Below are 14886 nucleotides of genomic sequence, written 5' to 3'. Positions count from 1 at the left end.
GTCTTCTTTTTTTTAGGTAAAGTGAAAGCATTAGGATGTTTGTTGCCAGTGAAGATAAATGTGCTTGTCCAGATTGCTTACCTGGTGAAAATAGGTGATCTCTGTCAGTCAACCAGTATCAAGTTCATCAATTAAAATTAGAAAAAGAAAAAAAAGTTGGTAACAGCCAATTGTCAAGTAATTTTCCTTGAAGGAAAATCCTCATCTCCAGCTATTAGAGATGGATTTATACCCCAGAGGAAGGGGAGAATTTTACCTCCAGATCTCTGTTTTTGCACTGTATAACTCTGGATGATGCAGTTAAGCCCTTAAATATGACTTTTTTTTTTTACTTTTTTTTTTTTTTGGACTGATGTTAAGATCTGTCTCAGTGGGAATACTTGACAACAGGTTCCATCAGTTAATTAAAAGAACACATGGGGGGAAAAAAAGTCTTTGTTCTGTGGAAACTTGTAAAATGGTCTTTATACAGAACCCTATAAGAGGAACTGCATATTCTGTTTGCTTTCAAAATGTGACGTGATTTTCAGGGGTTGTAAATTTGGGACAGTTCGATAGAAACTGAGAACAGAGTCGGATCCTGCTTGTGATGGGGCAGAAGGCATAACTTTGTCATCTAAGGTATATGGTAGAAGAGCTGTATGTACAGAGCCAGCTCAGTCATTTATTCAGGTGCATTCAAAATCCATACAGTTGAAAACTCATGGCTGCCTGTCTGTTGTGTGACAGAAATAATGGGGCGGGGGGAGGGGGGAACCCCAGCTGTTGCTTCCTTTTCCTGTACTGAGGTGTAAACACCTCCTTTTTAAGGAGAGATGATAAAGCCTTTTATCAAGGTTGAATTTCTAAAAATGCATATTAGTGCCCCTTGTGGCCATCTCGGGAGATGCTTACATTGCAGTTAGCATGGGAAGCCAATTATTTCTCTCCTATGCATGTGAGCCTTGTGCTCCAGAGAGGAGTGTTATTGAAATGGCATAGGTAGTTTGAAAAGCTACTGTGACTTCTGTACAAGCTGTGAAGACAAGACAGCTGGAGGGGGTTTTTTTATGCTATCAAATTAGCATCTTCTGATGAAGGTTACATTATAATGTGAAGGAATGAACATAGATGGAAGTAGTACTGTGGAGATACCATTGTTTATCTCAATAGAAGTTCACCATCTGTCATTATCTACTGAGATGTCTGATGAGGTATGGGGAAGGTTGGTTGGTTTTTGGTTTAAGAGTCTGAAATTGAAGGGGACCATTTCAAGTGTATGAGTCAACTTGGATCTTTAGAGATAGGCAGCTGACAAAGTTTAAGAGGAGGCCACTCCCTGCACTGGGAAAGCTCAATAGCCTTGTTGTTCGGGAGTGCAGGTTTGTGTGTTGCACAACAGCAAAACCAAAAGCTTGGCCAAACCCATCGATGAGCAAGAGTTTATCATTCTCATTCAAACGGATTGGGAGACAGCAGAAAACATAACATGCCCGTGCCTTGCAAACTGAGATAGTTCAGATGTATGAAACTACTCGATTCATAAAGGGAATGGGTGAAAGTGCAGTCAAAGTGAACCGGGAATTGGGCTTAATAGTCACAGGAGCTGAGTGACAAATCTGTATAGGGAATATTGAGGCAACAGCTAATGACTCACTGCCCATCCTTCTGAATTCACAGTTGTTACTTGCTAGAAAAAAATGAAGATAGTTTCTTAACAGATAGCTAGGTTGCAATGTTCTTGTCTTCTGAGTTTTCTACTCTCAGCAGCGGAAGGAGGTATGTTTCACTCTTGAAGTTAGGAGTGTGTGCTCTGCTGTTTTATTTTAGGGTCTCCATTTTTTTTTTTTTGTCCATTAACTTCTTCAAGAAAAGTTTTGAGCCAGAACCTAGTTATGGATGTGAATTTTTAATGAGACAGTTTAAAGGAGTAATTTAGTAAGATGGATGGGGAATACTTTTTCACATAGGAGTTAGTTGCTGCTGTGCTTCACAGGGCGTGAGAAGCCTGACTGAAAGTATTCTGTTCTGCCTTAATGAGCAGATTCACAAAACCCTTAATACATCAATTCTGCTAGTCTATTAAGACTTCTTTCCCTTTTCCTTTTCCTTTTTTGTCCCGTCTTACTATTCTGTATCTCACATCTTATTTACAATTGATGAGTCCCTTGAGATCTTTCATAAAAAGAGTCTATTGCTGGTTTCATCTGTCACAGAAATGAAAAATACAGTCTGTAAGTTTTTTGTGCATTACTACTGTATGTAATTTTCAAGCACTTAGTGGGTAGATAGATATTTCCAAATGTCAGGCATTATCAAGTGTCTGTGGAATTGCTATTCTGACATAAACCCAGTGTAGCTGAGAGAAACAAGCAACTGCGTGGAAAGCTGTGGTAAAATATGTCACCTAGCTTGATAAAGGTAGCGGTGGCAGTTTCTTGGTCAGTGCTTGATGCAAGGGTATCTTACTGCCTGCAGCTGGTAGTCACATAGTGGACAGGTGACCAAGAGCTAGAAATGGAGTGGAAAGAAGTCCACAGAAAACAAGACAGCAACTGCTACCCTTTCCCTACATGGGACACAGCACAACCTCAAAGGAGAGAGGCATTGAAAGGAAAAACAGAGAAAGAGAGTAAGGTATTTTGAAAGCTTGTGTATACAGGAATAAGGGTTCTGTTTGTCTGGGGGCGGGGTGGGGAATGGGCAAGGAGTCATGGGAACAGGGTTGGTGGTTGGGTTTAGTAGAGAGGACACAATATGCCTTCTCTTTGGTAGGTTTGGGGATATTCAATTTGGTTGAGTCCAGGTCTAGGTTACAGTTAAGTCTGTGTAAATTGTGGTAAGCCTTTGCTTTCAGCTGTATGTTGGTTTTCAGTTTCTGAATTGTGAAGTGGCACTGGACTCCCTGCGGGTTAAACTTGGCCAGATAAAACTTCCCTCCTCAAACTACAAAGGAACTTAAGTGGCATGTGGCTTATTTCTTCTTTAACTTATTTTGGGTTAAGCTGGCAAACTTTTTTGTTATTTATAAAACCTTGAGGAGCTGACTGTCTTGGAAAATGTTCTCATGCACAGGCTCTGGTGTGCCAAGCTTTCACTCAGAACAGATTTTTACGATCCAAATTATAAACTCCTGAAAAGTAGAGTTTACAGTGGAAAGAATGACAGAGCTTTAATTACAGCTGTGCTGTAATAGAGTAGTTTGTAGTGAGCTGCAGAGCATCTAAACTGCACTATAATCTACAGTTGGAACATGTCAGATTTAGCCTCACAAGCCTCCAAGGACAGTGTCATTGCAAGTGCCTTGATCATGAACTTGCTGTTTTATATGTTATTCTGCTGTACAGTTTCAGAGTTGAGGTTGTTTATCTCTTGTATACAAAAGATGATTGTTGATGATTAGGTGCTTAGCCAGATGGGGGGAAGAGGAAGGGAAAGAGACTGCTATTTGACTGCAGGTGTATCCAATTTTGAACACTAAGAACAGACTCCAAAAATATGTGTTAATCTTGCCAAGAGATGCTCCCATAAGGGTCTGCATCTCCGCTGCTATTGTTCATTCTTGGTTTTGTTATGTAGGTTTTTTTTAAGCTTAGCCAGAATTGTTGTGAGGTGTTGTGAAGTTGTGAGGTGTTAAACCCAAGCAGTTTATCTGTACCAGGGGAGCAGATTTTGGTTTTGTTGTTCTTTCGAAACTTGGAAATCATTGCTTGGCACCAACTGATAGTGTCCCATTTCAGAGAGAAAATAATATTCTACCTTTCACATTTTGCAAGCCTGCATTGCCACTCAAGAGCGTGAAAGCATCATCTGTTCTCCCTTACTCCCAGCTTTCTTTGCCTTCTCACCCACAAAACTGATCGTATCTTCTGAAGGTTATGAAGTGTAAACAGACTTCGGTTTTTGTATTGCAGGCCTACCTTGAAATGGCACAACAGAAAGGCAGAAGGCTGTCAGACAGTAGCCTTGTATGAATCTCTCCCTTTTATTTGCTCAGGCAGCTCCACCCCCTCCCTTGTTTCAAATGTATGGATAATTCAAAGTGAATTGGTTTGTGTTACTTGAGTGAATGTGCATTCTTCGGAATGGTACTTCGGGATATGGTTTAGTCTAGTCTACCCTTGATTGGTTTAGGTGGGCTTGGTAGTGTAGGTTAATGGTTGGACTGGATGATCTTAAAGGTCTTTTCCAACCTAGACAATTCTATGATTCTATGATTCTTTTTTATATGCAGTTCGCTTATGAGGATGTTGTAAATGAGATGCACAAGGGAGCAAGGTGTGAATATTGCCTACGTCCTGGTTGAATACAGGAGCACAAAACCAGTTGGGAGAGTAGTAATGTTAGCTGGCTGTGGGTTAAGTAGCAGGCAGGGAGGAAAAAGAGGGGAGGATACCAAGAAAGCTGATCTTGCTGAAGCTTTGGAATGCTGAATCCAGGGGTGGGTGAATGGGGGTGGTTTGGGAATATTCTCAAGCCTTTGTTAAATGTTTTTGCAGTTGGGAACCATGTGAATCCCAGAGCTTCAAGTTGTGTTTATTCCTCTCTTTTTACCTTTGATTTTTCCAACAAAAACTTGAGATGATTAAGTACTTCTCCCCCCCCCCCCCCCTTACTGCTTTCTGCTTCATACCATCAGCAGGAAGAGGCAGTAATACTCTGTGTTTCTAGAGATGGGTCTCTGCTTCCTAAGTTTTCTGTGTCTTTATCTCACAAAGCAATGCTTTCATTAGCTACCCTGAAGACTCATCTGGACCCCATTTATAAAGCTTCCATATTATGACTGCACATGCTTAGGTGTGGAGTTACAGCTAGGGACACTCTAAATGCCTGCATTTTAAAAGCTCTCTTAGTTTGAAGCTGCATTTTTGAATAAGGGAAAACTTCTGCAGGTAATCAGGCCAGCTGTTGGTAGTAAATTTATCCCAGCAAATGAAGCCCCAGAGATGTGAATTCGGGAGCTTCTGTAGAAGTGGGTTAAATGGGAGATTGGATTTAGGGCAAAAGAGGAAAGCTGCTTTACAAACTTACCTCTGCAAGTTCAGTGAAGTGTGCATGCTTTCTTTTTCTCTTGAATTGTATGTACTCAGTTCACGTGTAGGCTAAGCAGAGGAAATGCGAGTTACTCACAATGGTATATCTGTTTGCATGTGAAAGCAAATTGAGGCTCAGTTTAGACATCTTATGATCATTGTGCTGCAGTATGATTTAAATTCAGTGGTGGCAAAATGGATTCTCGTGCATTTGGTACGTCCGGTAAGGAGAAGGTTCAGTTAGAACAGTGTTCAGAAATCATATTAATGAAGGGTAGGATGATGGACTGATACTATTTTAGACAGAAAACTTTCAGTTGTTAATTTTACTGAGACTACAGAAGTTGGCTTTTCAAGGAAAAAGAAATGTTTGTGGGATTTCTGTAAAGTACAAGTACTCTGGCATCAGCCACTGTTATTTTGTTCTGAATTACATAGTTTAACATAAGGTAGTAAAATAGCTCTTACAGTTCCATAATTGCACAGCAAAGTGGCATCTGCTTTATCAAGCTTTCAGCAGCTCACACAGTCTGGGATTATAAATTTTTAGTCAACACATTACATTCTCAGTTGGATAAAACATTTAAATCAAACAAACAACTTTACTGGCCACACTTTCAGTCTGTGTCCATTTACATACCTTATCCTAGATGGCAAAAAAGAAGGGTGTCTCTCTAAGTTCTTACCAGATCCTGGAGTTGTTATTTTTAACCCTGCTGTTTTCCTTTCCAGCCTAGCCCTAGAGATGTGTTTTCTGCAATTTTACAAGGCTGTGTTTCTTTCTGTCGCTCGGATCCTGCTAGACCCTATGCATCAGATGTCCCTTGGGCTCTCTAGGGAGTCACCTGAATGGCTGGTGACTTGGGTTGCATGCACAATACAGCTTTTTCCTTTAGAATATGGGTGGTGGAAATCTTGGAAGTTAAAATGAGCCTGCTCCCCTGGAAGGCTGAATGGATTTGTTTCCCTTGTGTACTTGTTGGATGTGAATCCTTACAAGGGATTTATTCTGGATCTCTACATTTTTCCTGTTAAACCTATGCTGCCTTGCATAAGATAATTCAAGTTTTCTTAAATGAAAAGAGGAAAAGGAAGAGTAAATATGATGCTAACCTATTGGTTAAACTCTTGTGAAAGAAGCAAGTCCCAGCTTCTCGTAAAGGACAGTTAATGTGTTTTAAATGGTATTATAGTAATACTTACGTAATAGAGACACCCACCAGTAAACCTCAAAGAGCAAACAAGAGCTCCTTCCCTGTCATGAAACTGCCTGTTTAACTCTGCCATCTTCTCTGTCCTTTTCCTTCTCTGTACAGCCAGTAATAATTCTGTAATAATGTGTATTTAAAAACCTGTACATCTAATGGGAGTCGTGTTCAGCATAATGAAATTCCAAGCTAAATGTGGTTCTCTGATTTCTGTTGAAGTTGGCTGAGATGAAGCTTTCTGTAAATTACTTGTCTGGGCTTGTATGTCTTGCCTTGCGTAAATAGTGTGTTTTGTTATTTTAGGCTGTGTTAGGTGCCTGTAAGGTTGTGCTCTGCTGTCTTTGATAGGGAGTTTGAGAAAGCACCACTGCAGCACTAAGAAGCACAGACAGAGATTCTTCAGGTTGTAATGCTTCGTTCATCTCTGTATCGTGGTGCTACCGTGTGTTAACTTATTAGTACAAGTTTTATATATCCATTTCGGTTATGGACTCTTAAAACATGCTTAAACTCAGGTTTGTCTTTCTACTAAGGTATGAAATGACTTGAAGTGTTCTGGTAAGAGACTGTAATCTAAATACTGAAATGTTAAGAAGGGTAACTGGTAGAATAATTTTTGCTATAATGTGCTTGATGTTTCTAGAAGTTAAATCAATTCTGAAGTCTCTCTTCAGTCACCAAAAATTTTTTAAAAAACACCAACCAAACAAAATAAACTACCCCCAAAACAGAACAACAAACCAAGACCATTCAAAAATCCCACGGAAAATTGTAGATATGGGAGATAAGGTGTTTCATTGTTGTCTTGAGCTTTTATTGATGTCATCTTTGTTCCTTTCCAGCCAGACAGGTTAGAAGTTTGTTCTTATTTTTGAAACTGTTGTATGAAAAGCTTAACTTTAACTTGATCCCAGAATTGGGACTTTGTGACCTTTGGAAGCCAGTTCTTAATTAAAAGTTTGGCTTGGACGTGATCCAAGTGCCTTCTCTGAAGTTAAATCTTAATATGACATGTTAGAATTGAGGACAATTTGCTAGAGGAGAGGAGACAGCATAGATTATTTGGGTAATTTTGCAAGCATTATAGATACGGTAGTCTCAATATTTAGAATGTAATTGAATGTTTGCAGGTCTGCAGTGCATATCCTGACCATGCCCCAGAAAAGATTGTTTGGTTAAGAGGAGGTGTGGTGTTGGGGGGATGTGTAGGGGGTGTGCCTAGATAGGGTATACATAGTATGTACCAGCAGAGAATTGGAAGATGGTTGCCAAAGAGAAGATGCCCCAGCAGCACAGTTCCACATCTGTGTATGTTTTCCCTAAACTGACCAAAGCAAAGAAAAATCTAGAGAATTTATCCCAAATTTCAGGCTGTAGCTTCTTAATTGCCTCTAAACTTTTGTCCCTAGGCGGAACAGGCTGATAGTCATTGATGCAGCCCCAGGTGAAAAGGTTGTAAAATGCCTCAGGAGGATGAGAATACTTTTGCTTGTGTTATTGGGATAAGTTGTATGGCCTTGCTTAGGGAGAAAGATGTGGCAAGAAAGGAGGGTGGACCCATCTCTGTCTCTACTTGTGAATGCTGGGAGAATAGGTTTAAACCTAGCTGGGCCTCATGTGGAGGTCTGTGAAAACATTGAGATAAGCAGTGATTGGGAATCTTGCTTTATGTTTCTTGGCTCATGAACTTACCCCTTGGCCTACAGCAGGGTGCCAACTCCTGCTAACAGGATGAGTCAAGAGAAGTCAAATACCCTGCAGAGTCAGATATCACACCACCGCATACAAACACTTGTTTTGTGTTTTAACTGCATATTTCTGTTTTACTACTTTACATTTATTTTTTGCAAAATTTCATGTCTGGAAGAACCAGGATGGAGGCGCGATTTGTGTGCAATTCAGGAAGCCCAGGCTGCTGACTAGGTGGAAAAAGCTAAATCTGTTTAAAATCTCATGTTATATTTTATTGTTCCCTTTCCATCCTCTTGCTTCAAAGTCAATTTAGCACACTTGAAAAACCTACAGCTAATAAAACTACTGGGAAAGAAGAGATCTGTTTTCAGTTGAATGTTTCTGTACTGTAGCTCCAGTATCATGTTTGGATTGATGCCTCACTTAGAGGGGTGGGAGCATTTTAAAAATACATCTCCAAAAGCTACCCACTGAATTTGGTTTTTATTTCCCTTGTTAGGCAAGTAATTGCTAGATTGGCGGTAGATTTTTTTGTTGTAAAATCCAGAATGCTGAAAGTAACCATTAGGAAAGACTGAGGCAACCCCACCCCCCACACACACCCTTACCAGTGAATTCATATTGCTGTAGGTTGGTTTGCAAATGTGCAAGCAGTATTGCTCATTTCTGAGAGTAGTGTGAAGTGTCCTTAGGATTAATTGCGTTTTATGCTGCTAAGCTGTGCTGGTGGGAGCAGTTGGTTTCATGGGTTGACTGGTGACTTTGATTACTTTTCCCAGTTTTGTTAGAGAGTCTTGTATTTGGTGGGACAGTGGGGAACTGCACAACGCAAGTGAGCTGGTAGAAATGGGGAAAATGCTGGCTTTTAGGGAGGAAGGTTTTGGAAACAGAGAGTCCAAAATTAACGTGAACTTGTCCTTAGTCTTGGTCTACTGCATTATCTTATCTCTTTTCATGCCTTTTTCCTATTTGGAGTTTTCCCTGCTTCTGTAGGAAGTCTGACTGAATAGTGCTGTTGACTGCATGTCTAACTTGTCCGCTGACCTAATACAGGTTATGCTGCAGGTTTATTGTTCTCACAGGAATTTTCACCAGGCATTTTCTTTTCTGGATGTGGGAAGTCGGAACCTCCAACTTCCTTTTTGCAGTGTCCAGACTCATCTTCTCATGTATTCCCCATTTTGTATTCTTACATTTTATATTCCTTGCTATAGGGACTTGCACTTGTCTTCACAGCAGTTACATGTGTTCTATCTCATCACTTTTGTTTTCAAAAACATTAACTGTAGTTGGACCAGACACAGCCTTCTGCAAATAAAGATACCTGAAGTGTTCTCTCACTTAGACAGTGAAGCATTGGTAATAGCAAAATGTGGGGACTTTTTTTGTTTTGCTTTCTGCTTTTATGCACACTATGTGGTTGTTCACTGACTTGTGCATAGGAGAGTTTTGGGAGATTGTTGCAAATGCCAAGTACATACCTCTTCTTTGGAGTCCTTTGCTCCAGTGTGTTATTTAAAGAATCCACTGAGAGTAGGAACGGAGACTGTTGTATTGATTTCTCATCACATGCATTTAGCTGTTCTGGTTAATTAAATATCCTATAGGGGCTTGTTAATTGATTGTTAATCATATTTTGTGGATGACAAAGATGAGGTGAATGAATTAAAATTTTCCAGTTCCTGCTTTGTCTCTGTGGTTATTTTTCCTTTTTCATCATGAAGGAACCAGGGACTGAGTCCTGGTGGTTGCTTTCTACATGCAAGAGGTGAACACCAAATGTTTTCATCAGTTTTGTTTGCACGAGTGATTGGTTTTTGTCTTGGGGTTTTCTGGGTTTTTTAAATATTAGTTTTAACTTGGAAGTGATGATGAGAGAGAAGTTCAGAGGAGGTGGCTCTGCTAGGCTAGCCAAGAGAGTCCAGGCAGACCGCAGAACCCTCAGGCTGCAGGGAAAGAATGGGACTGCACAGCATCCACTGAGAGTTTGCTTTCAGACTCCATAGCCGCAGATGGGCATTTAAAAATGTTTTGAAAAGATTTCAGTGAATTTCAAATGTTAATTTGTGTTTGATTTTTGCATTAGAAATGTTGCTCTCTTACTCTTCTGATACCGTGATTTAAACTTTCAGAGCCTTTGAGAAGGTACAAATCTTACCACAGCGACGTTTGTAGTACTTCAAGTGAAAGTCCATCTGTTATTTCTTCGGAACCAGATTTCAGGCAAGGTAAGGCCTGTGTTTAAAAACCAAAACCAAAAAACCCCACCCAAGAATTCCCCCACCACCACCAAACAAACAAACAACCCCCCCCCCCAAAACAAACAAATTAAAAAACTAAAGAAAAAAGTTCAAGATGAAAAATAGACCCAAAAATTATGAAGTTAAATCTTTAGTAGGGGGCTTGATAATTACCACTAATAATGACCTTGTAAGTTGATCTCATGTAATTACAACATTGGGTACAGTTCAGCAAAATTGGCAGTCTGTTCAGAAATGAGTTTGACATTTAGTACTCTGGAAGGGAACTTGGTAGGAAAAGCTGGAAATGCTTAACTTTTTACCAGAGTGCTTGTTTTAAAATGCTGTCTTCAGAGGCACAAAAATGATCAAGTTGTTGTTAGTGTACAAGAACAGTAAATTACAAAAGCTTTATATGGGACATACATGGTTTAATTATTTTTATATCGGTGGGTTTTACTGTGAGGGTTAAATGGTTGATAATTTATAGGCCAAGGATTTCAGTGTAACGCAAAAGTAGTATGTAGTACAGGCTGGTTTTATGATAAATTTAGGTAAGTTCTGTGAAATGAATGGCTTGGAAAAGCAGGAGATGGTACGAAGGGTTGTTCACTGATATATGGCAGGAAGGGTTTTCTTTACACAGTGGAAGCACAGCATGGAAGGAAATGCTTGGAACATTTTTTGAAAGAAGTGCTAGAATGGTGAAAAGTCAAGAGGAGAGCACAGTTGAAATAATCAGCTTCGGAGAATCATTAAAATTGATGGAGACAAACCATTTGATGAAAATAAGGAAAGAAAGCAATAGTTAGGAAGCTAGAGTATAGCTGCACTGTATGTATTCTGTACACACAAAATTCCAACCCAGCCTCCCTGTACTCGCAGCTCTCTCAACCTTCCTTGTCTTTGTCTGTTCTCCTACTTTACTGAGCCAGGAGCCTAAGGAGCAGTAACAAGTAGCAAGGCTCCTGTAACGCATTTCCCTTCATTTTCTTGCCATTTAGAACAGGCTGTTTATGTGTTCCAGTCGAAAGTCAACAACTCCTAAGTTTGTACAGGCAAGAGAGAGCTGCTTTCTGGCTACTAGTAGTAGTATTGCTGGACTTGGTGAAATGACTGTCCAAAAGAACTCTTTCTAAATCACCGTGGCTATAATGTGTTCTGCAAGAGCTCTCCTGCTAGCTCTGTTTATTGAGGGTACAGTAAGAGATGAAAGCAAAGTAGTTCGCAAAATCAAGCTCTAAGTGTAGGATCTCAGGTGCTGTAACAAGAAGACATAGCAGCAAAGGAGATAACTATTACAAATAGCAGGTTAGTATATTGTAAAAAAAAAAAAAAAAAAAAATTCTAAGGAGGTGTCAGATTCCAGGGACAAAAATTAAACACAGCAGCTCAGCAATATATATACTGGTTTCTTAATTCCCTTCTTGTGAACTGGATGCAAAATTACTTTACCTAGCTGCTCTATTTCTGTTCTGGAGTGGTTTTGTATGATGTCTCTGCCATGTATGTGTCTCAACTCATGGCTGACAAAGAAACGTGTCACCTTGGAAAGGTGTCCATGCGGTTGTGTGGAGGTTTTTTTAATTGTGGTTTCTTTTAGGCATTCCTTAGTATTCTTCTTCGAAGGACTTTTTGTAGTGCAGCTGTCTTCGTAGGGGAAAACTATAAGATTGCTTTGAAAACTGAAATCAACTTCATAATGCTAGTTTGTCTAATACTGTAATGCCATTGTGCAAGAAACATGAATCTGATTCCTTCTAAGTAATCTCATATAGCTGCTAAGTCCTTGATTTTTAGACAGAATTACTCTGTGTGCTTTGTTGCACAGTCAGGTATTAATTTGTCTTTTGATTTGCTAGTGAGAAGAAATGAAGGTTTCAAGAGGGATGATGCCAGTGGTGCTTTGCCAGGTGCTGATGATATCTCCACATCAAGTCAAGCTAATTCTCAGAGGTCAAGGTAAACCCTGTGAAAACAGTATGTCTTGGAGTGCCTTGTCTTTATCAAAGAAAGTATTCTAAATCTGCAAGCAAATTTTTCACTCCCATCCCAGCTTCCACTTAAGGTTAAAAAAATGGCATGTTGTACTTGAAAGAAAATAGCATTTCAGAATTGCATATTGTAGTCTGAAGTAAAAGTCTTGTGATGCACTGTGGTGTAGAGGTAAGCATATCAGTTAGGACTCCAAGTTCAGTTCCTGTATTTAATGGAGACTGGGTTGTGCTCTATCAAGTTGGTGTATCTGTCAGAAGGTCAGGGGCTGGAGTTATGTTCTGCTTGGAAATATTTAACCATTTTTATTTTCATTATACTTTTCTAAAATAAAGTTTTGGAAAGTATTGATATTAATACAGATTAATTTGCTTTTCTTTTTTATTTAATAAAGAAATAATAGCATGCTTATTTCTTTGAAATAAGACAAAAGCCATACATTTGGTTATTCTGGCAAGCTCTTAGTTTATGTTCTGTTTGGATTAATTTTTTTTTTTTAATACCTCAGCACTGATGAGGCAGGGCAATTCAGTAATAATTTATGCTTTTTGAAATTTATTTTGCTGTGCTATGTATTTGAATATTACATCTGTTTGGGTGTTATTTTTTCAAGTGCTGTTCATCAATTTTGCTTTAAAAAGTAGCTTCTGCTTTATACGTCACCTTAATACAGCATCTTTGTACAGCAGAAGCGTATCTTGCCATACCTGTTAGGTTTGGGAGTGGTTCCATTCTAAATGTTTGAGAATTTTTATTGCTATTGACCTTTTGGATGGAAAATTTTCTTCTGCTAGTCTCTGCCAGATGCTGAATCACCTTGGAATATTTTATCAAAATGATTCAAATAATTTTTGTAGTAAGGGAAAAAGAAGAAAAAAAGAAGAAAAAAAAAAAAAGACGTGTTTTCCCCCCTCTTCCCTCACCATGTTACAACAACAAAGCCTTCTCTCAGCAGCTTTTTGCTTTGTTTGGGGTAGGTCAGGAGAAAGACTGCTGCTGTGCTCAATATTTTAGGATGTTTATGTTTTTGGTGTAAGTTGGATGGGAATCCTGCTCTGTCATATTAAAGAAACTTAGAGGTGTCTGAAGATTGGAACTGTTTCAGGCAATGTGGCAAGGCTGTCAAATGTGTCCTCCATGTTCATTTAATGTATAGGGTGATGTGCAATGAGTAAGGCCTAGAGCCATGCTTTGAACATGTAGACGAAAATAAATGAACATCTGCTTCTTGTACTATATTGTGTGCCTTAAATGGATCTGAGTAAGGCAGGGTCTCAGATGAGCTGTATCGGAGTGCAGATGAACAAGAGAACAGTTACTTGGAAATCTTACAGCTTTTGGTGATCTGCTGAGCAGCTGCATTGGTTTTCTTACTACTTGCACTTTGCCTGAAAAATGCAAAGTCATTTAGAAAAGTATATATTGGCATTTCTTGTAGGGGAGAAATACTTAGGCATTGCTTAGCTGGGTCAACACTGCTTTGCTGGCAGGAATGTCGTATCTATTCATGTAACAGCATATGTGTTAAACTGCAGCGTCCAGTCTCAGAAATCCAGCCTGTCTTGACATAAGAGGGTTTTGGCTAGTATGTGAGCTTTTACGGCAAACTTTCAAGGACTCGGGTTACAGGTTTGTTCTATGTAACCCTGTTAAAGGGCTGTAAATTTCTGCTTTGCATTTTATGTTGTCTTAGCACCACACTAAAATGGCAAAGTAGATTATTACTACTGTGTATACAGAATGAGTGTATAGCTTTCTTAACTTATTTGGCATTGTTTTTTTTTCTTTTGGTGAATATGGCTAAGTCAACCTTCATTCTTCTTCAACTTGAACCCAGGAGAGTTGCCAATTCAACACTGTAGCAATGCTTTAAAATAAAACAGCAGTAATTTGCAGATGCTGATAGAGAATTTTTGTTTCTATTTGCAAAATGTTTCAGAAATGAAAAGGAGTATGTGGTATGTAAATGAGTCACATTGTTGTAAATGAATCAGGCCTATTATGCAAGTAAAAATGCTGTGGTAAAACAGTACATAGTTTCTCATGGTTCGTTTTACATTATTTCACTTTATGTTGCTCTGTTAAGACTGGTACCTTTAATGGATGTAATTTGTATATGTGTGAAATCTAGAAGGAAAATGCTGTTTTGTAAGTACAGCATAGACTTACCTGTTGTGCTTAGCAGTGGAATGAATTTTACATGTATGTGACTATACAGTCTTACTTCAAGGCTTAGCATTTTTTTGACTCTACTGTTTCTTCTTGGCCTCCTCTCTGTGCCTTTGCTAAAAGATACCACTCTGCACTTGCACAAAAATGTCATGGTAGTGTACCACAGATAGTTCTTTACTGATTTTCATAATTATTCACCTATTTTTGTAATTTTTTTTTTTTTAATCTAAGTACCAGACTAATGAGTATATCCGAGATGGAAAAATGAGGCTGAACTCCTGAAAGCTGGCTTTTTTTTGTAGATCTGTTGAGAAGCAGGAAGGCAGCCACGAGCAGAATTTGGTCCTAAAATAATACTTAGATAATATCTCTGTTAATTATGTGAGCTGAATAGAAAACAGTGCGTGCTCGCTTGCTCTCTTTCCTTCTCCAACAGCTGTTAAAACTTTCCAGTGCTAACAAGTGTAAAAAGGAATACCATCAAAGATGGTAGCTAGTTAAGCGCTGAGATTTCTAAGAAAGTAACTTAATATTTTTATCTAGAACATTGCATGTTGCTGCTTTAAA

General features: G+C 39.0%; 1 protein-coding gene across 1 annotated transcript in view; it reads left to right on the top strand.

The window, feature by feature from the left end:
- The window catches only part of PTPN13 (protein tyrosine phosphatase non-receptor type 13), a 101369-nt gene that overhangs the window by 35911 nt on the left and 50572 nt on the right, over positions 1 to 14886 (top strand). Inside the window, exons 7-8 of the mRNA XM_075708877.1 lie at positions 10045 to 10140; positions 12015 to 12114. Coding sequence (XP_075564992.1) covers positions 10045 to 10140; positions 12015 to 12114 — 196 coding nt within the window. The remainder of the gene's footprint in view (positions 1 to 10044; positions 10141 to 12014; positions 12115 to 14886) is intronic.

Source organism: Pelecanus crispus, chromosome 4 (genome assembly GCF_030463565.1).
Source record: "Pelecanus crispus isolate bPelCri1 chromosome 4, bPelCri1.pri, whole genome shotgun sequence".
Classification (NCBI taxonomy): Eukaryota; Metazoa; Chordata; class Aves; order Pelecaniformes; family Pelecanidae; genus Pelecanus; species Pelecanus crispus.
Note: the sequence above shows the minus strand (reverse complement) of the source record. Positions and strands in the feature narration are given on the sequence as shown.